Raw genomic sequence first — 26,073 nt, forward strand, 5'->3', positions numbered from 1 at the left:
CGTAGTACGATGGGGGTAATAACACATTTTCAACATCACTGCTAAAGAGACCTCCTTCCAGTTTATATAAGAGCTTCAATCTGTATGAAATTTAACCTTCGCTCCGTGAGTGATTCCCAACCTAGTTTTTCTAATAATTTTGATATTCTGCTCAGTTTATCATAACAACGTTTTACAAATTTCCTCAGATACGCTGCACGCGATCCTGGAAGAGCATTTTCGTTTTTTTTTCAATTTTGAACAATTCGTGTACAAAAACAGGAGTGGAAACAAAATTATCGATTGTCGGAAAACTTTCGAAACAAAAATTATGAAGCGATTTTTGATTGAAAATTGTTGTCAGATTTAAACAACGATACATACATCGTCCATCCCTAGCTTCGCCTATTATCCAAACAATGGCCGGGGATCGACGATTGCTGTCGTATTTTTCCTATGCGTCACCCTCGGGGACCATGTTTCTTCCTTCGGACTGAGTAACACTCTCTTGGAGCGCAGTTGGTCACCCCTCGAATCATCTCCGCAACCAACCCCCTCGATTTCAAATTCAAAATCTCTCTTCCTTCTGCAGGTGCTGATTCGTCGCCAGGGGTGCCAGCCCGGGGCCCCAGCCCCCCTCGCACTCCGGACCCGGCGGCCCCCCACCCCGCGCCCCCTCATCCGCCGCCGGCCCGGTGCACCAAGGACGGCCGGCGACAGCAGCGCCACTCGACCGCCGCGGCCGCCGCTGCTCAGCTCTACCTGTTGGTGCCGCTCTCCGTGAGGGCGCCACCCTCTGCGCGGTGAGTGAAAACTGTCATTCTCCCCCCTCTCTCTCTACTCTTCTTTCCCCTCTTCCCCCTCGATTATAGTCGCTAATTTTCCGATTTTGTCGCTATATTTGACGACTATTTTCAATTTCCAGTGATTTGTTTCAGCGGCACCGCGCCAGAAAAAGTTATTGCCAATGAAGCGATTTTGTCACTAGATCTGGCCCCTTTTTGCTACTGATTTATTTTCTGTTATAGTGGCATCTCACTGCATTCACGGTTGCCAATTTCACGAATTTGTACTCGTTTCAGTGACTATTTTTTCAGCGGAATCTCATCAACTTAAGGGTTTTCAGCAGAATATAACGAAATATTTTTAGGTACTAGTTTTATTTGTGCAAAATTCGTAAAAATGCCTGTTATCCAGACAAATGAATTGTTCTTGATTGAGTGTTAGTTAGCTATTTTGTGCAATAGGTAAGATTAAAAAATGAATGAAAAAGGTTGTTACCGTAAAGAACTAGCAGAAAGGGTTATAAAAAATTGGATCAATTGAAACATATGCAGTCAAAGATAGAAGAGAGTGAACAGTTTGTGCTTTAAAAGTCATTCTTTAATGGGGCTTGGGGCTTTGCCTTGTTCTAAAAAATATTTTGGACTCTTTCTTTGTGTAGAGGAACATATTTCACTGACTGATGTATACTTTAAAAGAGTACTACGTTTTGTTTATTGAAAATGTCAAAAATCTAAATAATTGATTTATCCAAAAATTACTTCCAACTTTATGATCACGAAGTGAAATGTTTGAGATGCCAGAAGTAATCTATTTTGTGAGCACTTGGTTTTTTACTGGTTTTTTAGCGGTTTTTGATTTTGAATTAACCACCTTATTAGCAACTCTTCTGGGTAATTATAGCGGCATATTCAAAATGTTTTGACACGTATCTTTCGGCGCAAATGGTATGAACTTAGACATAAGGGAGTGGATTGTTAAAAGTTATATTTGGAGTCTACTTGTTGAGGGATGACAGACGTGGACAATATAGGAAGAAGAGAAAGGGGGCGATGGAAATGTGGTGCTACAAGTAAAATGATGAAAATGGGTGGAGAGAGTGACAAATGAAGAAGTACTTCTAAGAGTGGGTGAAGAGAGAAGGCTATGGAGGACACTTGACTTGAAGGAGAGGGATATTGGGCGTACCAAGGAAGGTCTATATAGTTAACCATGGGAGGCGGGTAAAGTGAAATGTCGGTCAGTGCCAGGGGCTATGAGGGGATGGAGATAGGCGGGGAGCAGAATACTTTGGAGGGTTGCTACAAGCCAATCCTCGGGATTGATAACCCGTGAGGATAATGATAATGCTCCCGTCGAAGGACACTCCTCGCAGCGACGGAGGCGTGTACGTGGGATTCTGAAGACTTGGTCCTAAGGGGACCGCATGGACCACGCTCCCCCCCCTCCCCTGCTTATATTTCCATGCAAGCCTGTCAGACATCCGATGTTGCTCTCGCGGTTAGTTAGTACATTACGGGGTCTGTTAAAAAAGTATCGCGAATTTTGAATTTTCGCGGGTTACGTATATTTGATTTTCGATTTTTTTGTGGCGTTATATTGGTACTTATGTCTCTCACTTAGGCCGAAAATGTTGATAATTTTGAATGCTCAGTTAATTGTTGACAGCTCTATTGATTGGTCGTGTTTTGTCTTGTCTTCGATTTCTGCCTGTTCCAAAAAATGGATAAAAGATTGTGTTAAATTTTGTGTGAGAAACGAAATCAAGTGCGGGGACGCATTCCGAATGTTGACTGTGGCATATGGAGAAGCTACTTCGGACCGAAGCAAGGTTTAGCGGTGGGACACAATATTCTCAGAGGTCCGAGAAGATGTGAACGACGAAGAGCGTGCCGGACGCCCGAGCACGTCAACAACAGACGAAAACATTGATGAAGTGAAGAAAATAGTTAGGGGATCGAGATGGTGCGGTGGCTGTTGTGCTGGCTCCCCAACCAGAGGGCCCGGGTTCCAATCCCGGCGGTGTTGAATATTTTCCAGAGGTATCACGATCCCTACTTGAGATGCTTTGTGGAGGGCACTTTGATAGAGTACGCCGTCCGTCGGATGGGACGTTAAACTGCGGACCCCTCGGTATCTTTCGTAAAGAGTAGGCTAATGCCGCCGCCGGGTTTCTCTCCACCCTTCATCCTTTCCTGTCCATCCCTAATGGTGAAAATTACCTCAGCTGTCGATCGCCTCCCCTAAATTCTACTACTAGGAATATTACCTGCAAGTTCTGCGCAATTTGCGCAAAGCAATCCGCCACGAACGCCCGGATTTGTGGAAGAACAAAAATTGGCTTTTGCACCATGGCAACGCCCCTGCTCACACATCGTTACTTGTGCGGGAATGTTTGGCCAAAAACAACAAACTAATGATACCGCAGCCACCGTATTCATCAGATCTGGCCCCCAATGACTTCTTCTTGTTCCCGAAACTGAAGAGTCCGATGAAAGGACGACGCTACGCGACGATAGACGAGATAAAGACTGCATCGAAGGAGGAGCTGTACAAGATAACAAAAAATGATTTTTTAAAGTGCTTCGAGGATTGGAAAAAACGTTGGCACAAGTGTATAATATCTAATGGGGACTACTTTGAAGGGGACAAAATAGATAAACATGAATAAATAAATAATTTCTGAAAAAACACAAAAGTCGTGATACTTTGTGAATACACCTCGTTTTCTCTCCATATGTCTCTCTCGAAATTGTTTGCCATGTCCATGTAGATAATCTAAATATCAGCAATATCTTGTTCAATATCAAGGTCGAGATCCGTATAAATTGTAAGTCGATATCCATGTCATTTCGACATCAATAAAGATACTGACTCTAACTTAAGCGTTGAAATGAGTGCGTTGTGTTGTCCTTCCATTCGGGATATGATACCGCCTGATATGACGTGAAAGTAACTTTTGACGGAGTCATCCGCTAACGCGCATTACAGTAAAACAATTTCGAAGTGTAAAAATGTTCTGTAAAAATAGTATGTTTTTCTCGTTGCGGGACAAGAAGAGGGAGAGAAGTACTAGTTAAGATTTAAATCCTTGGCGTTCACTAAATCAAACATGTGATATGTTAATAAGAATACACAACTAAATAGGAGTACAGGGGAGTAGTGTTAGCGAAACGATTGGACCTTGATTGTAAACGCTACCGATGTGGAAGGCCTTATTTGTTAATTATCCACCTCTGTCTTAAAAGCCCTTGCCTATGCATTTGTCTCGTAGAAACATTAATGATTGTCTTAAGATTAAATATTAGCGGTTATTAGCCTATATTTGAAAGATCGGAAAAATTTAATTTTCACGGTCTGCATCGTAGTTTGTGGTCTTTGAGCTCGGCGCATCGGGCGGCAGGAGCGTTTCTGACCCAAGGTCTCCCCACCGAAATCCTTTGATAGTATTCCTTCCGCAGGGGAAACCCGTTGGTCCATAGTGATTGAAAATCCATTCTCTTCTACGATTTTCGTGACTGAAGTGGCACTATCTTAACACACTGCATTTCCCCGAAATGTTATTTATTGATTTATTCTTATCTCATTTTAGTGGATGCGTCTATACTCGTGCCAGCAAGTATTCCATGGCTTCCCACTCACAGATATACCTATCATAGAGTAGACGCCAGTTGCGACGAAATTTTCGTGTAAGGTCATTTCCCTCGATTAATAAGCTGGTTTTATTATGAAGTGAGTGCGAAAAATGTCGATACTGGTGTAATTCGAAATCGGTTTATAAATTGACTTAGTCTCTAGTCATATTCGGGTCAAAATGAATCTGGTGTGTATTCGCCCCCTGCGACACACCCTAGCGGTTGCTTGCAGGGTACTAAAATATCTCTCTCTCGTGCGAATAAATACTGATCATTCAGAGATCACCAATATGGTTGGGTAAACATTCTGATTTCGGTGATGCAGTGTTCCAATCCAACCAAATCAATCGATGGTAATAATTTGTCCGTATAGGAGACTCGTATAGGGCAATAAGATCGCAGAGAATGTCGAAAGCGGAATAATTACTGTCATGAAGAGGATATTACCTGTGATAGGAATAAGGGAGAAAGGCTTGCTTCTGAGCAGCAAACGGGCTATTAGTTTTTAGTTGCTACATACTAGAATTTAATCACTTAAAATTGTTAATCTTTTGTTTTTTCAATAAGGTTATCATCAGAAGTCCATCATTAATACTGCATTTTTACTTAATATTTAGAAGTTTTACATATAAAGGCTATTGAAACATGTGTCATGTATACATATATGTAGTTTTATATTCTCGGTGCTCATTTCTCATCATCTTACTCTACGCATGCCAATTGAATGGAAATTCATTATAAATATTGAGTGAAGGACTAAATATTTACTAATGTTAATAATTGCCGTGGACTCCATTTTCTGCTCAAATAATTTTCCTTCTAATAGCTCCGCTCTGTATACTCTTAAAAATATACTCTTAAGTGGCGCCTCTAGCGGAAATCATTAACTTCCCTTGTAGAAAAGATAGTGATGCTTAGAACTGACTCTCTTGGGGGCATTCAATGACATGTTCTGGAAATGAAGGATTTTCAGAGCATTCAGGGCTCGTTTGATGAGTTTTTCTCTGACTTATGGTCAAATTTAAATTAATTAAGGATGGCTTTATCTGGCTCGGAATTAGCTTTCTCTTAAATAACTACGGTTCTAGGTTGTATTACCATGGCAACGTTCTTTGATTTAGCCATCCGATCCGTGGTCCCTCTCGTATATGTTGGCGGAATCCGGGCAAGGGGTTGGCGGGAGGAGGCTCTGGATCTCGGCGGCAAAACTGTTGGCAGTGAGCGCAATTAACTTATCCGCTTGCGGAGGTGGGAGCTACTTCCGCTTCCGTCGCTAGGTGAACCCTTGAGAACCCTTGTCTTCCGAAGGGATGTGGGTTACCTCGGTGATTTGGCAAGAGGCGTGGGTGCTAGCGGCGTCTGTAGCCGCAGATAAGGGAAGTCACCGTGTTAAGGGAAGAAATAGTTAGTGGTACTTGGTGTAATGCCGATAAAGAAGAGATGAAGAATGTTTCTGGGGATTGGGAATTAGGAGCTACAGGGTGCGTTCCAAAAGTAATGCAATTCTTTTTTTATTTAAACAAATTTGTGGAACAGATTTGCACAAACACTTAAAATTCTTCAAAGCACTGACCTTGGGACTCTTACACATTTTTCCAGTGACTTTTCCATGACCGGTACGCGCCCTGGAAGGCGTCTTAGGGGACCTCTCGCTAGGCCTTCGTCACGGCTGTTTGGATCTCTTCTTTGGACAAAAAACGATACTTTTCAGGGTTGCCTTAATCCGAGAGAACAAAAAGAAGTCTGCTGGGGCGACGTAAGGACTAAAGGGGGGTGAGGCAGCGTTGGTCCCTGGTCAGGTTCGGTTTGGCCAGGAACTCGCGGGCTCGCAGCGCGTTGTGGCAAACACCTTGGGCACGAGCTTGGCGCACACTTTCCTCATCGCTAAATCTTCAGTAACAAACACACCAGTAGACGATGAGTTCAGTTCATTGGTAACCATCTTGATACTCAATCGACGGTCAAAGTCAAACAATTGCTCAACACGAGCCACATTGTTGTCGGTTTTGCTGGTAGACGGCCGCCCAGAGCGTTGTTCGTCGTGAACCTCTTCCCGGACCTCTTTAAAGGCCTTTAAACACCTCGAACCTTGTGTGAGTGGGACAGAGCAGAGTCCACGTAAACCTCACGAATCATTTTGTTAGTCTCCTCGAGAGATTTTTTCAGTTTAGCACAAAACTTAGTAATCGCGTAACGTTGCTCGATCGTCGATTACATTTGTTTCGTGACACGATCGGCGCATTACGATTTACAATAACTGACGTCCTGCCGCTTTTACAGCTTGGAGAGCACTGAGACCGTTTTCGCGGCAAAGCTTAGCGTCCCCCTTCTAGGTTTGATCGCACTCTGACCAATAGGAGCGGCACGGGAAATTCAATTGCATTACTTTATGAACGTACCCTGTGCATAAGATCTGCCCCGCCAGGAAGGGCCCCCCGCCATGATTGTCACGATGTTTTCCTCTCAGCGTTTCCCACTGCATTTGGGACCACCTTTGCCAGTAGGATTACCTCACGTGCTGAGTTTACGATTTAACTTAAGGGGTCCCTGCTTTGGGGGGGGGGGGGGCAGTGGTATCAGGACCGTAGTCGTATTTTCCGAGGTGAATGATCGCCGGATTTGAGATTTCAGAATACAAACTTTTATTTACTTACAAATGGGGTCATTAATATAATACTACATGCAAGCATAAGCGCTTCGGCAGCTTGTGAGCATAGGCCCTGGAAAAAAACCCTGTTGTGGGAGGAATACGACTGTCCAGGGAAGCATGACACAGAATTCAATTGTATCACTCATTATAAAAAGCCCATGTTATAACAGAGCAGAGAGCGGAATCGCCTCCTCTCCGAATCGGTGGCGTGGGTGCGGGGAAAACCCGGAAAAACCCTCGATCCGACTGATCAATATGCGTCCGGGACCATGAAAATAGCATAGCTATAAAATACGAGTATGAGTAAAAACGTGCCAAAGGGACGTATTCGGAAGAGGAGTGACTAGATAAGACGTAACTAATGCAATCCAGTGTGGTGGCATTGATTATGATTTAGTAATGAATTCCAGTTTTTAATTTTTCAAAGTTTAAGCGAGTAAGGCCCTTCGGTGGGCAGTCTGTGCAATGATGCCGACCGCACATGTGAAGAAAGAGACGTAATACTGTTGCTGACGACTGATTTAAGATGTCAGGGATGTTGTCTTTAATTCGGAAGTTGTGTGCAGAGGGTTTGAGGTGGTATCTAGGGAGATAAACGGAATCATTGCTTCGGGAGAAACGACAGTAATGTCATGGAGGATGTCGAAAATTGAAAAGGGGGACATTCGTGATTTTCCGGTGGTTCCCTCACACGCTGTTCCTCTAGCTCCTTCGTTGCTGCCGTTGCACGCGGCGACGAACAGGTTAAGACACGTACCGCTGCTGCTGCGTAACGACTCGACGTAAACAAACTCAAGACCTCTCGTTTTAGTCGTCAGATGTGTCGCTAAATGGCGCACTGTGTCTAGTTTCGATCCGTTGAACGGTTGCGCTGAATAAAATCAGTCCGGTCTTTTTTTGATCACACTTTGTAAACCCAAACGTGTGTTCAGTTGGTTGGTAAGGGTCGGAGATAGGAAAGGCAGAAGAGATGGTCTCGTCTAGAGGATGAGTTTGGGTTAAGGATTCGACAAAGGGATCGGTAGGGACATCAACCTCTGACGTAAATGCGCGCCCTTATACATGAGGGGGAGCGGGTAAGTGCGGTGGTTAGTGTTCTGCCTTCCCACCCTTAGGATCTGGATTCGAATCCCAGCGATGGTAGGATTTTCCAGTCGTGACCCGAACCCTATTTGCTGTGCTATTTGAAGGGAACTTTGAATGGGGGTAACCCGTTCATCGGATGGCACGTCGCAGTGTGGAGGACCCCTTGCCGCCTTTCGTAAAGAGCCGGGCCAATGCCAACACCGGATTTCTCTCCACCCTCTCCCATTCCTTGAAAATTCACCCTCCACCAAACTTACGTACACCCATTTCTAATGGCGCAAATGACCTCAGCTGTCGTTCGTTTCCCCTAATAACTGCTGCTGCTTATGTGTGTGTTGACGACAACATTGATCGTGTGCGGCCCCTTGTCCTTACCGATCGTCGAAAAACCGTCCGATTGATAGCCGATGGATTTAGGAAAATCAACAGTGCACACTATTTTAACCGAACATTTGGGTTTTAAAAAATGTGTGCAAAAATCCAGCCCAAGCTGCATTGGTTGTTCGCCAGTTTCTGGCAAAAAATTCTGTCACCTTGATCCTTGATCATCCTCCTTATTCGACAGATCTCGCCCCCTGCAAGTTTTTCCTATTCCCAAAAGTGAAAAAATGTGATGAGGAGACATCACTGGGAAGATGTGGACGCAATAAAGCAAGAAACAACGAGGAGACAACTAAAAAGCCTAACTGCCGAGGACTTCCAAGGGTGCTTTAAACAGTGGAAAAGAGGGTGGAATAAGTGCATAGCAACGAATGGAGAGTACTTTGAAGGGAACAGAATCTATGTAGACTAAATGTTGCAAAATCACGTTTTATGGCCTCAGTTTTATTGGGCAGGGTAGTATATATGGGCTCAGAGAGGTCAGCTTTCGTTGGCCAATGAAATGCAATGTCGCAGTTCGTCCAATCAAGAGGGATATTCCTGCCTCTCACTTCGGAAAAAAAGACACTTCCAGGGGCTGGCAAAGAATTTTCCCGTCATCTCGGGTGAGTTTTTCCTTTGCTTTTTTAAATTGCTCCCCAACTAAATTGAAGGAAATATCGTTTTTAATTTGGTAAAAATTCCGATTTCGCGTTTGCGAAGGCGATTTCACGGAGGCCTGTTCCACGACTTCTGGTTGGACGAAGTGTTGGTTTTCGACTGTTCTTCCGTTGTTTTGCGGGAATAGAAGATTGTATTACTCGACAAACAACACCCAAGGCGAACGCTCGTTACCTTTTCAGTAATGAAAGTATTAATGGAAAGGAATTTGGTGCATAATCCGAGGATCGCCATGTGGTCTTCTTAAAGTTGTACGTACACTATTCCGACCTCGGAAGTGATTGCCGCTAGCGTTAATTGCCACAGACAATCCAACCCGTCCGTCGTTCCAGCTTTTACGGACTCAAAAAGATTTTCTAAACTGTCACCTTAATTTTTCCGCTCTTTTATTTCATTATTTAGACAGGAAAATAATGCGTCATGTGCTGTCTCTCCCGCTCACGCCACTCTTTGTCTTTGTACCCTTACAGGCGCGTCGGGCCCAGGGAGGAGGAGGATGAGGACGATGAAGAGGAAGTGGAGGGTGCAAGGCCCCTGGACATGAGGCAGCCGCAACCGCTGCCACCGCCCCAGCAGTTCCTCCGGCCCTCCGTCATCACGTGCGCCCCCGGCCGCTGCCCCCCGTCGCCGCCACACACTAGGGGTGGGTCTCTTTCTCTTTGTTTCACACGCGTTTGGCAAGGGGCCGCGATTGGGCGCTCCGAGCATAATGCGTACAAATCACCACGTACTCGGAATACCTGGATCTTCTGAATTCCATGCCCGCATTTATGAGCCTTGTTGGTAGCTCAGGAGACGTGGTAGCCCAATAGGTGGAAATGGCTGACCGGTGTTCTAGGGTTTGATGCATGGTGACCCCCTCCACATCCTGATTTTCACTCAAGTTATGTTATTTCACGGGCCTTGTAGATTATCTTGGGAATCCCCTAGCATCAAATGGGGAAGGAACTGACCTGTGTTGACTAACTTTCGCGTTGATCCCTGTCATCATAGGGCTTTTAATCATTTATACGTGTGGCATATCTTAATAGCCTTTAGGTTTTCAGTTGGTTAACTTAAGCAAAGAAGCCTAAATTCTCAGGAAATCCATCAGAGCTATTCATGTAACCTAATGCAATTTATAGCATAAAATGGAAAATAATTACTTATATCTTTAGCCATTTTCAGGGGACTTATAAATTGATTCATGGATTTTAGAAATATACCCAAGACATACATCTGTTATGGCTATTTTCATTCTACAAATTTCATGCAAAAAGGCAGCAAATACTTATTAATTTCATTCCTTGTGGTATCTGACCTAAGGCAGGTCAATCCAGACAAAGAAATGTGGCCATAGTGGGTGCTCTTCCCTTTACTTCTCTCAAATGAAAAGTTTTGTGACAGCTACCTGTGCCTGGTCACTGTAGGGCAAATGATTGGAGTTCTAATGCAGTACTTGACTATAGAGTGCTTGTTGTAATAGAGGGCTATGTTTACATGTGTGCCAAATGCACAATATTGAGTGATGCACCAAGTATTTTCTACTTGCTGCTCACTTCACTCAGTACAAATTCCTATTTTGCAAAGGCCAAGTTAAACTGAGAAAGCTTTCCAAACACAAAATATTTAGAATTACTGCCATACATAGCATATTTGCCTTGGATCTCATGGTATAATGCTGGCAGCTTCATTTTCTTTTTTGGATAGAATTATTTTCCCAAGGTATATTTGTAAACACTTTTCCAGTGAATGTATATCATAAGATGAATTTTCAAAAAATTAATCTTCCTATTTTTATTGCGCTAGTTTTACATTATTTACCCAAAGTGTAGTAGCAAATATATACATAATAGCAATACAGGTAGTCAAGCCACTCAAGGAGATTTCTATTCATTCAAGGAAGTATTGACAGTTTGCCAATGGAAGATGGCATTCCTTGGGTCTGATAGGTCACATTTACACACCTTAAAGCCCAAGAGAATGGGTAATGTTGAGAAATCTTGCAAATCTGAAGGTATGCGACATTTGAGTCTAGAGGGTGACTTTTCATTGTGGTCATCTACACAGTACTGCATTTTTGCCCACTCTACAAATATTCCTAGAGCTCAAACCGATGTGAATTCTCACCTGTTATGAATTGTACAAGGGTAAATCCCTCTTCTGGTCGGAGCTTTGTTGAAAATAATACTTTGTAACTGCTGGGAGAAAAACAGAAAATTGTGTCATGTGAACTAATGAAATGCTCTACGTGCAAAATATGAGGTGGATTTGGTCAAAATATTAAATTTTAGATTACTATATTTCCTGGCGAATAAGACGCACCCTATTGAATGAAGAATGCAATGTATCTTTCCACTGTCCTTTATTGACGTACAACTAGTTTCAACACTCAAGCTTGAAGCGTTGAAACTAGTTTCACTTGAATAAAGGACAGTGGAAAGATACATTGTATTCTTCATTGAATAAACATGAATTTCCACAAAGTTGAGCCAGGAACAATTGAAGACGCACCCTCTTTTTTCAGGTTAGAATTTATGAAAATTACTTGATCAGACAAAAAAGGATCAAAGTATTTTGATGTTAACACTTAATATGAAGACAATTGAATTGTTACATTTAATAATAAGCAGCTACACATATGTCAACATTTATGCTTTGTAAATAGAATCCCAGAAATTTGTCATCACTGCTGCTAAATCATTTCCGTGTTTATTTTTGCCAGGGTTGTCACTTTCCACTTATGAAATGTCATCTTCTTTTCCATGTAGGAAATCATTGATATCACATTTAAAAAAAACACAATACTTTTAATTCTCTGCCTGGGACTTTTTCAATCACAAACATCAACAATCGACAGCTGTTTCAATCTTCCGTTTGATGTAACCTCATGTGTTGGTGCCTTATAATCTTTCTTTCGTACTCAAGTGGAAGTTCCAGGGGAAACTCTTGAGAATTTAGGAGCATATGAATGTGAATATTTTTACTTATATCCTCATCTATTTAATCTCGCCTCTGCTCCCTCTATTCTCGTATCATCATCTCAGTCGGAGGTGGGGCAAAACACTTTTCAGCTGCCTTATTACTGTATTCTGAACTATAATTCATGACTACAAGTTTAAATGCAATATTGTATGACCCTCTTCTATCTTAAGATCTCATGAGGCTATTATAGTTTTAACTTTTTATCCGATGCCTATTTTCTGTAATTTTTTTGATATTATGAACTTTTCTGTTATAAGCAACCATTTACTATGCATTTACAATGTTCTCATCCTTCTTAAGGTTGAATTTAAATTTGTTAAATGAAGGACACAATATATTTTTCCACTGATCTTTATTTTGGTACTACTACTTTCAATGCATCATCTGGTACCTGTGTGACGCCTAAGCATTGAAAGCATTTGTACCTGATGATGACACCTAAGTGTTGATACTTGTAGTACCAAAATAAAAAACAGTAGAAAAATGGATGGTGTTCTTGATTTAATGAACGTGTAATTTCTCAAAGTTGAGCCAGAAACCATCGAATATAATAAATTGAACTACTTAAGCCTGTAGACTTGAGTTTATCGGGAGAGATACAATGTATGTATGTTTTAGCAGTGTGTTGACATTCCCATTAGCCCAATGTGTATTAAGTTTTGCAGAATTGCCACATGTGAGATGAAACTAAATGCACTACATTGTATAAATTTATGATTCATTTGGGAATTGTTTCGGAAGTACTTTCAATGAAATATATGAAATATTAAACTATATTTCTTACTACTGACTCAAAACAGTGATGTCATCAAAATTTGTGATAAAGAGAACCATATTCTCTATCCAATTAGGGAAAAAATACTTAATAGAGAGTATTTTTCCTGATGAATCGGTTTGCATCTAATAGGACAAAGTCATGTTCGGATACCCTTGGCACACAAAATACAGGTAATTTTTGAGCAAATTTGGACTAAAAGAGTGTCTTACAGGCCAGGAAATATTTTGGACCTTGAAAACAGTGACTCATTTTTCACTGGCCAAAAGCAAAACTTCTCTTCTATGGTATACCTATCACTGTTCATCATTTTCCATATTCTCCTGTGTTAGCATACTCAAGCGGATTAAATGACTTATTGTTTTATGCTTTATTATTTCCTGAATACAGACTGGTCATCATTGATGAAGTTCTTTGCCTGGTATTCTATTCTCTAGTAAATACACTTCTAGATAGGTAAAATGTGAAAAGTCGCCTTCTCTGTCTTCTCTAGGCATAAGTACTATTGTATTCTTGTGATGGTCCATTGGTTTCTACTTTTCAAAGAGCATGCATCACGGATGAGTGTGTACAGTTTTGTAAAAAAATTTTCTTTGGCACTTTTATGGGAATTAAAGTGATGTTATCAATCCAGTGAATCTGTCCCAGACCATCCTGCCTCTTTATGCCTCCTTGGCCAGCTATTCGATGAATTAGTGCCCAGAGGGGAGGTTAGTAAATAGGCAGAGGCATAATCGGGTACCGATGGTGATTTAGGACTCAGCAAACCGAGAGGGCATGGCTCCATGGGCACACGCAGACGCTCAACTGTGAAAACCAATTCCATCCAATTTTTATAGTATCGTCTCATTTTTAGACTCCTGAGAGTAATTATTTTCGACCTTCTTTTACACTTGGCACTCTTCTATGGTAAAGTTATACCAAATATTCTATCTCCCTACTCCATCTTCATTAAGAATCAAGCTGGTCCCATCCCATTTGTTTGAATACTGCACTGTGTCCACCTAAATGGCTACACATCATCCCAAACACTGTTTCCAAATTTTTATGCCTTAGGAATAAAACCGCATCCATGTTCATGTCCTTCCCCTTTAGGACTTTCTCTTCCTGAGATTATCCTCAGCTGAAGAAACAAAAAGTTATTAAATTTATCAGATGATTATTTACATAATGCATAATACAGGATGGTTTTTATGGAAGCAACTAAATTAAGTTTCTTAAAGAGAACAGGCACAATGTCAAAATGCATTTTAATACCAAAAAGAACTGCATGTCAACTCCTTGTAGTGTTTCTTGTCATCAAGATCAATAAAAACAGCTACATTTTTTTCTTTACTGAAGTAAGCAGTAATTTCATCTCCATGAAAAAACCACAGTAATCAACCCAAATGTTGATTTGATGAGGTGAGGGTAGAGGGCTAAGTTAGTACGTCCAATGGCATGTGAAAATCACTCATCAGAGTAGGGGGGCCAGTTCCTTTCTCTGTGCCAGCTATGGTTTCCAGGGAAGATCTAGTGCCTGATAGATCACACAGCTTTGGTGGAGCTGAGAGTGTGCCTGAAAACCAAATCTGGCCCCTCTGGTCAGTAGTCTAATGCTCTACTGCTGGACTACCGTGTCCCCTATGTCCATGATTAATACAAGGATAGTTAAAAAGGTTCTCAGTATCACCACCAATGCTTGCGGGAGTTTCCCAAGTCATAATAGGTAATCCTTTACGAGTAAACACATGATTCATCAGTGCTCTGGGAAGAGATCTGTGGTGCAAATGCCTCTCTGTTGTTTTTCTCATATAGTGATTTGTGAAGATAGAAAAAATTGAGATTTGAGCATTGATTAAAGACTTCATAAAGAAAGGATGAAAGCAAATGAAAATAATGCCAACTTTAAGAACACTCTGGGAGACTCTGCTCTTTCATATTCAGCAGTTGCCAAGTTGACAAACAAGAGTAAGTTTGGTCGGGGCAGCTTAGATGATGATCCTCGTAGAGGTAGGCCAAAATGTGTCACTACCCCAGAAATTATTGCAAAAGTGCATAAAATGGTCATAGAGGATCGTCGAATGAAAGTGCAAGAAATTGCTGAAGCTTTAGAGATGTAATCTGAATTGGCATATCACATTTTATCTGTGGAATTGGATATGAGAAAATTATCTGCTTGATGGGTACTGCAACTTTTGACGCAGGATCATAAATGCATCAGAATGGAAATTTGTAAACAATGTTTTTGACCCATTTTGGCCAAACCAACAAGTTTTTCTGCACCGATTTGTGACCACAGGTGTAGCTTGGGTCCAACACTATACACCAGAGACAAAACAGCAGTCAAAGCTGTGGACACATATTGATTCACCACCACAGAAGAAAGCAAAGGCAATATGTTCGGCCAGAAAGGTGATGGCTTCAGTTTTCTGAGATGGGGAAGGGATTCTGCTGATAGATTATCTGCCCACTGGTGAAACAATTACTGGACAATACTACGCGAACCTCCTGGGCCAACTACAGCAAAATATGTACGAATAAAGGGCAGGTTTGGAAAGGAAGAAAGTCATCTTTCATGAAGACAATGAACACCCATATACAAGCGTCATTGCCATGGCAAAAATACGTGAACTAAGTTACAAATTGTTGCCACACCCACCTTATTTGCCTGATTTGCCTTGATCAGATTTCCATCTCTTCCCCTAGCTCAAAAGTTTCCTCGGTGGACAGAGACTCTCTTCAAACAAAGAACTAACAGCCAAAGTAGACAGGTATTTTGCCTGCCTGAAGGAATCTAATTTTCAAGATGGGATCAATACATTGGAACTGGACCAAGTGCATTAAATTACAGAGAGACTACATTGAAAAATACTATTTCACTAAGATAAGTCGTTTATTTTAATTCCATTCTGAGAGCTTTTCAAATTATCCTCCTATATAGGTAGTACTCCTCCTTTAGCCAATGATCACATTAATATTTCACATATACATCTCAAGTTCATTAAGAGTGATCCTGAGACGTCTCAAATGTTAATAGGTAGAATCGATTATTTACCAAGATCAGGAATATTATTAAATGAGAAATTGTTCCACCACCATTTAAAACACTTGTGCTCTAACCAAACCGTACCAGATTTATGTTAGTGTGATAGATGCCAGTGTGGTACCCAGTTTTGGCTTTTTTCATCTCAGATGAGTTTTGCCAATCATATATGGAAGCAGTACCTTCAGGAATGTTCTAAGATATTAAGAATTGATAATATGAATAGATATGAATGTTTGATAATAATTTCTCCTTCTATTCCTGCAATGAAGGTTGAAAATTGAATATTTTGGAAGAACAAAATCACTTATTGTATTTTTTCAGGCTAAATTGTTAAACTACTCCCACTTATTCTACCCCACTTTCAACTTCTCTCTCCATGCTTTCCAACATTTGGACCACCAATACACATAAATTATACATTGTTAATAGAAGAGGAATGTAACTTTTATGAGAATGTAATAATTCCTTTTTACATGCCGGAATATCAAATTGGACAAGAATTAAGGTTAACTTTTATGATTTTTAAAGTATACTGCATGCTTATAGACTTTGCAGAGAAATTAAAAAAATGTTAATTTGATATCCATTATCTCGAAAGACTTTGGAGATATGTACTTTGTTGTCTCATACTTTGGTTCAATCTTTTCATGACTCACTAAACACTGATGTTTTTTCAATTGTCGTATCTTCTAAAGTTAAATAACACCCACAAATAATTTTGAGTTTTTTATGAAGTAAATGAAATTTTGTTTATAAAATTTATAAATATCGGCTTTTTTTTCAAAAAACAGTGCATTAAATGTCATTGCAAAGTTGATTTAAAAATTATTTACATTGTTTCCAATCTCATACCGGAATGAAAATATTGGTACCATTAAACATCTTCAGTCATGATGAATAATATTCCATCACCAAAAAAATTAAATATTTGAGTTGTTAGTGTGGGAGTCTAACCTGCATATGGATAAGGGATTACAGTTGCTTACTCTTTTCAACATTTATTATATCTCACTGAAAGAAATTGTAAATCATTGCTCACATGTGATTTCTTGATTGCACCTTGTGAATCTGTGACATATTTCATAACAGTAATGGCCAATTTCTTGTTGCCTCCTGCAGTGGCACAGGCAGGCAGTGGGGATGACCCGGACATTGATGAGCACTTCCGTCGCTCCCTCGGCAGTGACTATGCGCACTTGTTTGCAAGTGGGGGTAATCGACTGTGGCCTCCAACAACCCCACCTACCGACAGTAGCCTTACCATTAAGATCACTGGAAATTCAGGTGAGTGTTTTACTCTTCTTTTTCTCGTTAATAACTCGTCTGCCCCTCGGAACCCTTTTTGCAGCTTTCCAGTAGCGGTGGTGATGTGGTCAGCATTTTACTCAGCAATGAATCTATATACTTAAGCTCTTACTGAATCTCATTCATCTAAGAGTACTAGAACTATTTAATGGGTGGAGAAGACTCAGCTCGCTTACCATGTGTGCACCCAAGGGCATAACTGAAAGAGGAAATTTGCCGAAGCATTACGTATCATTTTCATAGTTATTGGATGCAATGGATGTTCCCTTCATTTCATATGTCAACATATTTTACCCTATTATGAGCATATTAACAAACCAGTCTCATCATAAAAAAAATTATTAAACCATCAACTTGATGTGATGGAATATTAAACAACATAATTGTAATTAAATGAAAGGTTGCAATTGGATATTCTAATATGGTTTTGAACATGAAGTTTTTTTCCTATTTGCTTCGAGTTTGTTAGTGTAGTGAATCAAAATAGGTAGACTGTCAGCATTTGAAAGGCTTGTAATAAACATAAACCACGCTTTGGCATTGAACTCATTGATGTGGGATTATATTGATAAATTAAAATATCAGGAGAGTGAGAGGCAAATGGAAAGTCATAGGAAATTCAAGAGCAGTGTGTGTTTTTTTTTTAAGTAGGTACTGTTTTGAAGTAAAAAAAACATAGTACACTTTTCCCAAAAATTTTATTTTTGCAGTACCTTAATCTCTTTTCTACATAATTTCCACTAATATGAAGGCACTTATCAAATCATAGAACCAGCTTTTGAATCCTATTTTCTTAGAAGTCTGCCACCTGATTTGACACAGTCGTTTGGACCTCATCGTCATCATCGTGGCGCTGACCACCCAAATGCATCTTCAAGTGCAAAAACAGGTTTCAATCGCTGAGTGCTGAATCGCGGGACTGTACAGGGGATGATCAACTTGTTCCCAGCCAAACAATCCGATGAGATCTTGAGTTTGATTAGCCTTGTGTGGACGTCAACATTTTCAGTACCCAGTGTGAGCAAAACTTTTGATAATTTAAGTATTCGTTCACAAATTCACAGGTAACACTTCTTGACACTTAAGGAAACTCATCAGGTAGTAATGGAATTATGAAGCTTCTATTCTTGTGGTCTGTGCAATTAAATGCACGAACTGGTGCGATTTAGCGGCCATGACGAGGACTATAACCCCATCCCGCCCACTTCCAGCGCTAGTTGCCTGAGATCCAATGAACCGTTTGTGCTTGGCGGGTCGTCGAGCTGTGCGTACGGTGCCAGTTATGTTAGTTTCTGTTGTCCTTGTTTTTACTGTTTGTTGAAAACGGAAATCGACAAAATCACAGAGCAACGAATCAACATCAAGTTTTTTGGTGAAGTTCGGCCAAAATTATCAAGAAATTACTGAATTTTCGACAGCTGTTTACGTTGATAATGCTGTGAAGAAAACATCCGTTTTCAAGTGGATTAAGCGTTTTAAAGATGGCCGACAAGACGCCATGGATGATGCTAGGCCGAGACGACCTTCAACCACCTGTCTTGACGACAACATTGATCGTGTGCGGTCCCTTGTCCTTACCGATTGTCTAAAAACTGTCCAAATGATACCTGATGAACTGAATTTAGGATTATCAACAGTGCACACTATTTTAACCGAACATGAGGGATGGATTCTTCACCATGACAATGCACCTGCACATTCAGCATTGATTGTTCGCCAGTGACTGGCAAAAAAATTCAATCACCATCCTTGATCATCCTCCTTATTCGCCAGATCTCGCCCCTTGATAATTTTTCTTATTCTCAAAATGCAAATGTGTGATGAGAGAAAATCACTGGGAAGATGTGGGAGACACAATAAAGCAAGAAATTACAAGAAAACTAAAAAGCCTAATTGCCGAGGACTTACAAGGGTGCTTTGAACAGTGGAAAAGAAAATGTAATAAGTGCGCAGCAAACGACTGGAGAGTTCTTTGAAGGGGACAAAATCGATGTAGACTAAATTTTGTAAAATAAAGTTTTTATGGCCTCGGTTCGCGTATTCATTGGGCAGAGTAGTATTTCACTTTTTCATCAACGTTTTGCATCAAATCTTCAGTAACGACTGAAGGTCACCAACTTTGTTCCTTATCATGAACGTTCATGCGATTCAATGCAACAATTTCAGAGTGTAAAAATCATTCGCCTTGACTGGGATTCGAACCCAGATCCCTCAATGCGATGTCTCTAAAAGCTCTAACCCATTTCTGTACTATTCCATTGCTCATAATGTTTTCTCTTTAAACTTAACTGATCTGATGATGAATTTCTGCTGCATTCACTCCTTTAGCACTAAGAAAATGAATAGCAGTGCATACTTCACAGTTATTGGGATTCTCAGTCGGCAGAGGCATTTGAAATACTCACAAACTAATGTAAACATGGTCCAATGTTTCCATAATAGCAACTTTGGCTTCGTAACAGACAGGGGTGCATAACGTGCATGTGCCAAGTGCTGACCACAGCACTGCAGTGGCCAAATTTTAAAATGGAACTTACTTAAAAAATACGCCTTGTAGTTAGTGTATTGCCATTGAACTGTTGAGTTCAAAATATGTAAAAACTCAATAAAGAGTTAAATCAGCTAATTGTAATGAAGTAGTAAACATTAAAAAAATGCTGAAATAGATGAACAATTTTTAGACAGATGACTATGGTTTTACTGGTTTTGTATGATACTATAATCATTATGTAGGTTAAAAAAAAAACAGCAGTATAAATTTTCAAAAGTGTTATATTAATCTTATTGTCGTATCCTAAGCAATCTAAAATAGGAATTCCCAATCATCTTCTGCCCAAAGAGTATTATAACCAGGAACCTGGAATGCATATTTATCAAGTAGGTAGCAAAAATTAAGGATTTGCCTTAATTTCCAATGCATTAAAGTAAATATTGACGGACAAGGATAGCTCTTGCCTCATGAGCCAAGTAGTTTCATCGAATTTTCTTGTCTTTCTCTTAAGTACTCACTTGGTGACACGAAATGTTTGTCCAATCTGATTGCACAAATATTATGTGTAAACTGAACTGCTTCAAGCTTCGTTTCATTTAATTTTTCAGTCAAAATACAGATACAATAGTACTTTTCTATCGATGGGAAAAATTAGTATTGTATCTATTTAATTGTAAATATTTTGACTTCAGATGGTTATTTCACAAGCCTGCAAAGTGCTCGATGCAACTCTATTTAATTATTTCTTCATTTTTGGAATATATGGCAATTTTAAAACTGTTCTATTTGCAGTTGATTTACATAACTTGTATTGTATAATTAATAATTGCATTTATGGTGAACATATTTTATCCCATTAACCTCTGGACTAAAGTACAGAATCCCCTGTGATCAAGCCTATCAGGAACTTTCACCTTAGTATCAGTTATGCCATAGTATCAGGCCCTGGTGGATGTTTTCAGTCAGTACAAAGTACATAGGAAAATTGATGATTATAGAAATGAGCATCCATGGCATAAGATATGAAAAAGTGTGTGTACACCATAAAAATTAATTCTTGAGAAATCAAGGTCAAAGTAGTCATCATGAGAGTACAAAGGTTAAGGGATAAACCAGTATAGTACGAAGGTTAAGGGATAAACCAGTTTTCCATTATCGTTTTACCCTATTGCCAAGAGGACTGATCGAATTTGACAACATGTTGTACTACTTGTTAGACATACTTCTTATATGCACTTATTTAACTGTAGTGAAGAACATCCAAGTTTTTTGTAGTCCTAATGTGATACTTGTGTTTATTAGCCCTTCTGCAGTAGACATTTATCTTTTCCTTAACATGCAATTGAGTGCAAGATATATGTAAGTATATGTATATGTATACTGTGCACTGGGATAATACTTAGACCATCAAAGAGTGGTCGGCAATCTTCGAGAAGACCTAATTGGGGCGGAATGCCATCCACCATTTTTTGGAGTATGTTTTACTTCTAAGGCCTATTCCCAGAGTATGAAGGTCATTTAAAACTATGCTTATTTCAGGTAGTGAAATCAGGTTGTCCATCATAGTTTTGTTTTTGTCAACATGGGTTTGCACTTTAATTCAAATAGGAATTAATAGTCATCATGTCAGATTCAATGCATATTTCTGATGAGGAAATGGCTTGGTACATAGTAGGGTCAGTGTTGCTTGTCATATATTTACAATTCCTCTTTCAAAAAAAGAGAAAAAATTGTAAGAAAAAGGAATGGTGCTGGATTTGTTATGTTCTGAGCGGTATAACGGAATGCTGAATAAGGAAACTGGCTTTTGAATAAATTATTTGCACATTCCAATAATTGTGTGGCTTCTGTCATATAGGAGCACATTGATACCAGAAGATCATAATTAATGGCTTCCATCGAAAATATTTTAGATTTCACGACTAAAATTATAGGTATATCAAAGCGCTTATGCCTATCAGTCAATGGTAGTTGGTACAAGAATCAGATAGAAAATAAGGGTCATATTTATTTCTGTTTTCAGTGCTGAAAATTGCCTCCAACTCATTTATCAAATACAATGCCTCCTTTCCCACAATATGAATTTAGGTATCCTGAATTTGGTACTGAAGTTAGGATTGTGTAACTTGGCGTAATGGCTGCTTACAAGGTGGATGGCATGAATGGGAATTGGTGATGCTCCCCATCTTGATTCCATTGTCTCTCTCTTGGCAGTTGATGACCATTTTGCCAAGGCGCTGGGTGAGACTTGGAAGAAACTACAGGAGGAGCAGCAGCAGGGGGAGGGAGGTGCAGCAAAAAAGACATCTCCCCACCCCTCCTCCCCCCCAAAGACATCTCCAAGTGGCACTTGGCCCCCCGTGGCGGCGCCAATGTCTCCCCCAGCAGCATCCGGAAGGGAGTGCAGCACCAGTAGAGGAGGCGAGAGGCGACGCTCAGCTGACTGAGGCAAGGTGGTGGTGCAATGTGAGAGGGAGGGGATGTCTGCACCCTCTTGAAAGACTACCCTCCCTTCACCCCCCCCCCAATTGGACATGTACACGTCATCCCTCCCTCTTCACCCACTTTCCCTTGGGGAAAAACTCATGGCATGTCAAGTGTGTGTTCAAGGTTTCTCATGGGACTCTGCAAGCTCTTTGTTTGGTGGAGAAAGTGTGGCTGTTCCAGCAGGAGCTGGAGAGAAAGAGAGGTGGCGTCAGGCAATTGGGTGTGCCTTTGATCTGGTTTGAGGTTGTGGTATGACTGACCCTGCTGTGAATGGGAACAGTTGACTGACGGTGTGGACTCCTTTGATTTGCCTGAGGCCGATTAATTTGCTGAATGTGTCCTGATTATTTATTTAAGCTCTTCATATGAATTAATGTATCATGCATATTTAGATATTTACAGAAATGAGAAGAAGTCCCCCCCCACCCCCCCTGGTGGCATCGGTATGCAGGCATCTCTTGCAGGGGTACTCTTTGAGTATGGCATGTATGGGTGCTGTTGCCAGGGTGAAGTTACGTAACAGTTTTCAGTAATTTACAGTGATTTAAGGCTATTCCCCCTGGACGTCATTTCGCAAGATTAGAATACAATTATCTGTTGCATGATGCAGTTCTTGGAGTGAAATGCCTGCATGGGTTATTAAATTCACAGATGCTCAATTTAATTGGTTTAGTTGTTTTGATAGATTTTCACATCAGAAAAATCAAGATTGAATTTACATGTTAATGACAACTTCCTTTCTCATCAACCCTGACATCATTGGAGAGACTTGATATCACATAGCATGATAGTGTCTTTTTGCTTTGACCTTTTAATGTAATAAATATTTATTACATAAACACCACCGTCATTGGAGACTGCAATGAGTATTTCGGATTTCCAGCGATTCTTGAAAATTTGTTCATCTACCTACATATATGCACTTGACGTTAACCAAAATTCCTTCATTTTGTTGTTAAGTAATATGAATTAAGACTGTCACTCCCAGATAAGAATGTTGGAATTTATTCAAATATTAATATTCACCCTGGAGTTTAGTTGTTAGGCCAAGGAAAATGGTATTTTGTTGGCAATCACATCACATTTTTTATGGCATTTGATTTTCTACTGTTGATACTGGTCCTTCCATGTCCACATTTTCCAATCAGTAACTGTTATTAATATAGTTGCTTGATACACTGTGCTGGAAACATTATAACCCAAAGTGAACCTTTTACATCCTTATTTGTGAAATAAAATTGGTTGGATTGCCCTGGTTCACCGATATTATTTTTCCAGTGTAATTTTATTTTTCAAATATGGATGTAAAACATTTCCACAATTACCCTTATACTCTTGAATACATTTATGAACATTATCTGTAGCGACAAAAATTTCTCATTTCTTCAAGAGTAATGGATATTAAATACCTCAACCTCTCAGTACTTTACTAAGGCACATATGAACAATCCTTCTCCATGGTGAAAATGGAAATGCATGAAAGAAATATGTAAAATCTCCGACAAATATTCTGTATTATAAATTCTAAGTTTCTGTGCCTTAATGTCTTAATTAATTACCTACTATAAGCTTTGTCCTGAATTCTTCCATGCCCTTAAATACAATGCAGATATTATTATTGCATTGTAAATGGGTTGGATCTTATCATTAGTGATGATATGCTTATCAATCTTAATAATTATGGAAGACAAAGGAGGAAGTATTTTAATATTTAATTGTTAATCCTGGAAAATAATTAGGTACAGGCATTCCCCAACTTACTATCAGAGATTTTGATGACTAGACTGAAGTGTTAATTGGTGATAACTCATGAAGGATATATTTGCAAAGTTAACATGGCTGGAAATCTCCTCTAACTGCTAACATAAGAGTTTATTCAGTGATTTTATGATTTAATTGTGCTGATTTCTTACGCAATTTGGTAAGAACAAAGAAGCAATTTGTACGTTGTTGATACTGGTACAGAAAAGGATTTCCTTAAACACTAAGAAGTACTAAAGTTAGTTGTTTGATTCAACTTATCAAATATTCGTTCCTTCATAAATACAGTGGAAATTGTAGAAAAAAATCATGAAACTTGCAGTAAAACATATCCTTCCCATTCTTTGTTAATCAAAATAGCAGAGTTCTTATAGCCCATCAAATCATTTCAGTGGTTGAGGGATTTTTCCTGGTCTCCCAGCTACAATAAAACAAGTGTATTTATGTTTGATTATGAATTTTTCCTTGCAGTAGTACAGCATATCCCTCAGTTACTCTTGAGTATACTTTGATGTGCTTTTTGGGGTTTCTAAATCAATCAGCCTGTACTTTCTTTTGTCACTACGAGGATCCTTATCAGGTTATTCTTTTGATGACATGTTAATATTAACTTTTGATCATATTTTGTAAATTGGATAACAATAATTTGGGGAGTGTCTGTATTTCATGGTTTGAGTTCCTTTGAGAAGACCCAATCATTACTTTTTTTATTACTATAGACAGGAAAAGCACGAGAAACGAGTAGTTTTCTGAATTCAACATTAAGTTTCTCTCCTCCTTTGATTATAATTTCTATTTAAAGACCTTGTAATATCTGAAATTTTATTAAGGGAGTTAATTTTAAATTAAGCTTTGAGGGTAAACTTCTAGGTGAACATATCACACTGTTTATCATGTTAAAATCAACGTTGACTTATGTATGCTAGCAAATTTTGTTTGCCTACGACAGTGAGGTATATCGATGGTTCTTCACAAGTAATGATTCATTGAAACATAGGTCTTTGCATTCATTTATTCCAGGAGCCTATTCCTACCAAAGACCATAAAGGATTTTCAGCAACATATTAAAAGTTAATGCTAGAAAAAATGACTGATTTTTGTTGGTTGGAATCAAGGGACTCTGCAGATTTTTGGGCTATAAATAGGCATATAAAAATGTGTAAGATTGTACATACATACATTTTGTGTTCCTGCTTTTCAAATGTGCAACATGAGACTGTTGAAAAAAGTGCCTCTGTGTGTCTGGATCAATAAGGGATTTTATATTATTGGCCACACATTGCATATGAATGCTTTTTTGTGCTACGGGGAAACTGTTTCTTTGCACCAAACCTCTTTACTGCCAAAGACCCCAAAAGTTTTCGGGGGAAGGAAGTCATGGATCATCAGGCTGATGATACCATTCACATATTAACAGTTATCACTCCGTATAATAATCCTTTAATGGTGTCCATTCCATGTTTCCATGTTTACAGAGAAAGCCATAAGTGAATAATTGTCTCAGGTTGATATTTTTTAAATTAGGAAAGTGACGTATTGTGGTATTAAAAGTGATGATAAACCCTGTTTATTTCAGAAATTTGCCATACTCCATTAACTCTGAGAAAATGCAGAATTTATTTGTTCACCTTTGTAAATGTGTAGTTTTTTGGTGCCTTGTGAATATTGAGGATGGCACAATAGACTATCATAATCATGTCCAAATACTAAGGAACATTGTGCATTGAAGATTAAACACAAGTTTATGTGAATGCTTGTGTGAAGGTGCCGACATCTATATCATTATATTACACTCATACACATTGTGTGTGTTTGATTTCTTGTAATCTATCAATCTTTGTTTTTTAAAGATGACTCATGTAACCATTTGACAAAAGAATTTTGTTCAAAGATGTTTGTTTTATTTGAAAAAGGTAAATCAGTAAATACTTTTGTTGTTTTGACTTTTTGTAAGTGATAAATGATGTGGAAAAGCGCTAACATGCTTCAAGGTGAAGTCACTCTCATGTAACCAAAGAAAGGGTGGACTTTTGTTGGTCTCTGAGCATGAATACTTGTGATTGTGTATCTGATCTGAAACACTTTTGC

At 39.5% G+C, this 26,073-nt stretch overlaps 1 protein-coding gene and 1 long non-coding RNA gene across 2 annotated transcripts in view; both read left to right on the forward strand.

Moving 5' to 3' along the window:
- LOC139690891 (uncharacterized) overlaps positions 1-649 on the forward strand; it is a 60,121-nt gene extending 59,472 nt beyond the window's left edge. The window contains exon 3 of the long non-coding RNA XR_011701522.1: positions 572-649. This is a non-coding gene — a long non-coding RNA (uncharacterized lncRNA). The remainder of the gene's footprint in view (positions 1-571) is intronic.
- Positions 650-686: 37 nt separating this feature from the next.
- LOC139690868 (transcription cofactor vestigial-like protein 4) lies at positions 687-25,864 on the forward strand. The gene is made up of 4 exons (XM_071588484.1): positions 687-782; positions 9,645-9,817; positions 17,061-17,225; positions 21,952-25,864. The coding sequence occupies exons 2-4, from the start codon at positions 9,715-9,717 to the stop codon at positions 22,182-22,184; spliced, it is 501 nt and encodes a 166-aa protein (XP_071444585.1). The 5' UTR covers positions 687-782; positions 9,645-9,714; the 3' UTR covers positions 22,185-25,864.
- The last annotated feature ends 209 nt before the right edge of the window (positions 25,865-26,073 follow it).

Source organism: Hetaerina americana, unplaced genomic scaffold (genome assembly GCF_022747635.1).
Source record: "Hetaerina americana unplaced genomic scaffold, ioHetAmer1.1.p SCAF_3, whole genome shotgun sequence".
Classification (NCBI taxonomy): domain Eukaryota; kingdom Metazoa; phylum Arthropoda; class Insecta; order Odonata; family Calopterygidae; genus Hetaerina; species Hetaerina americana.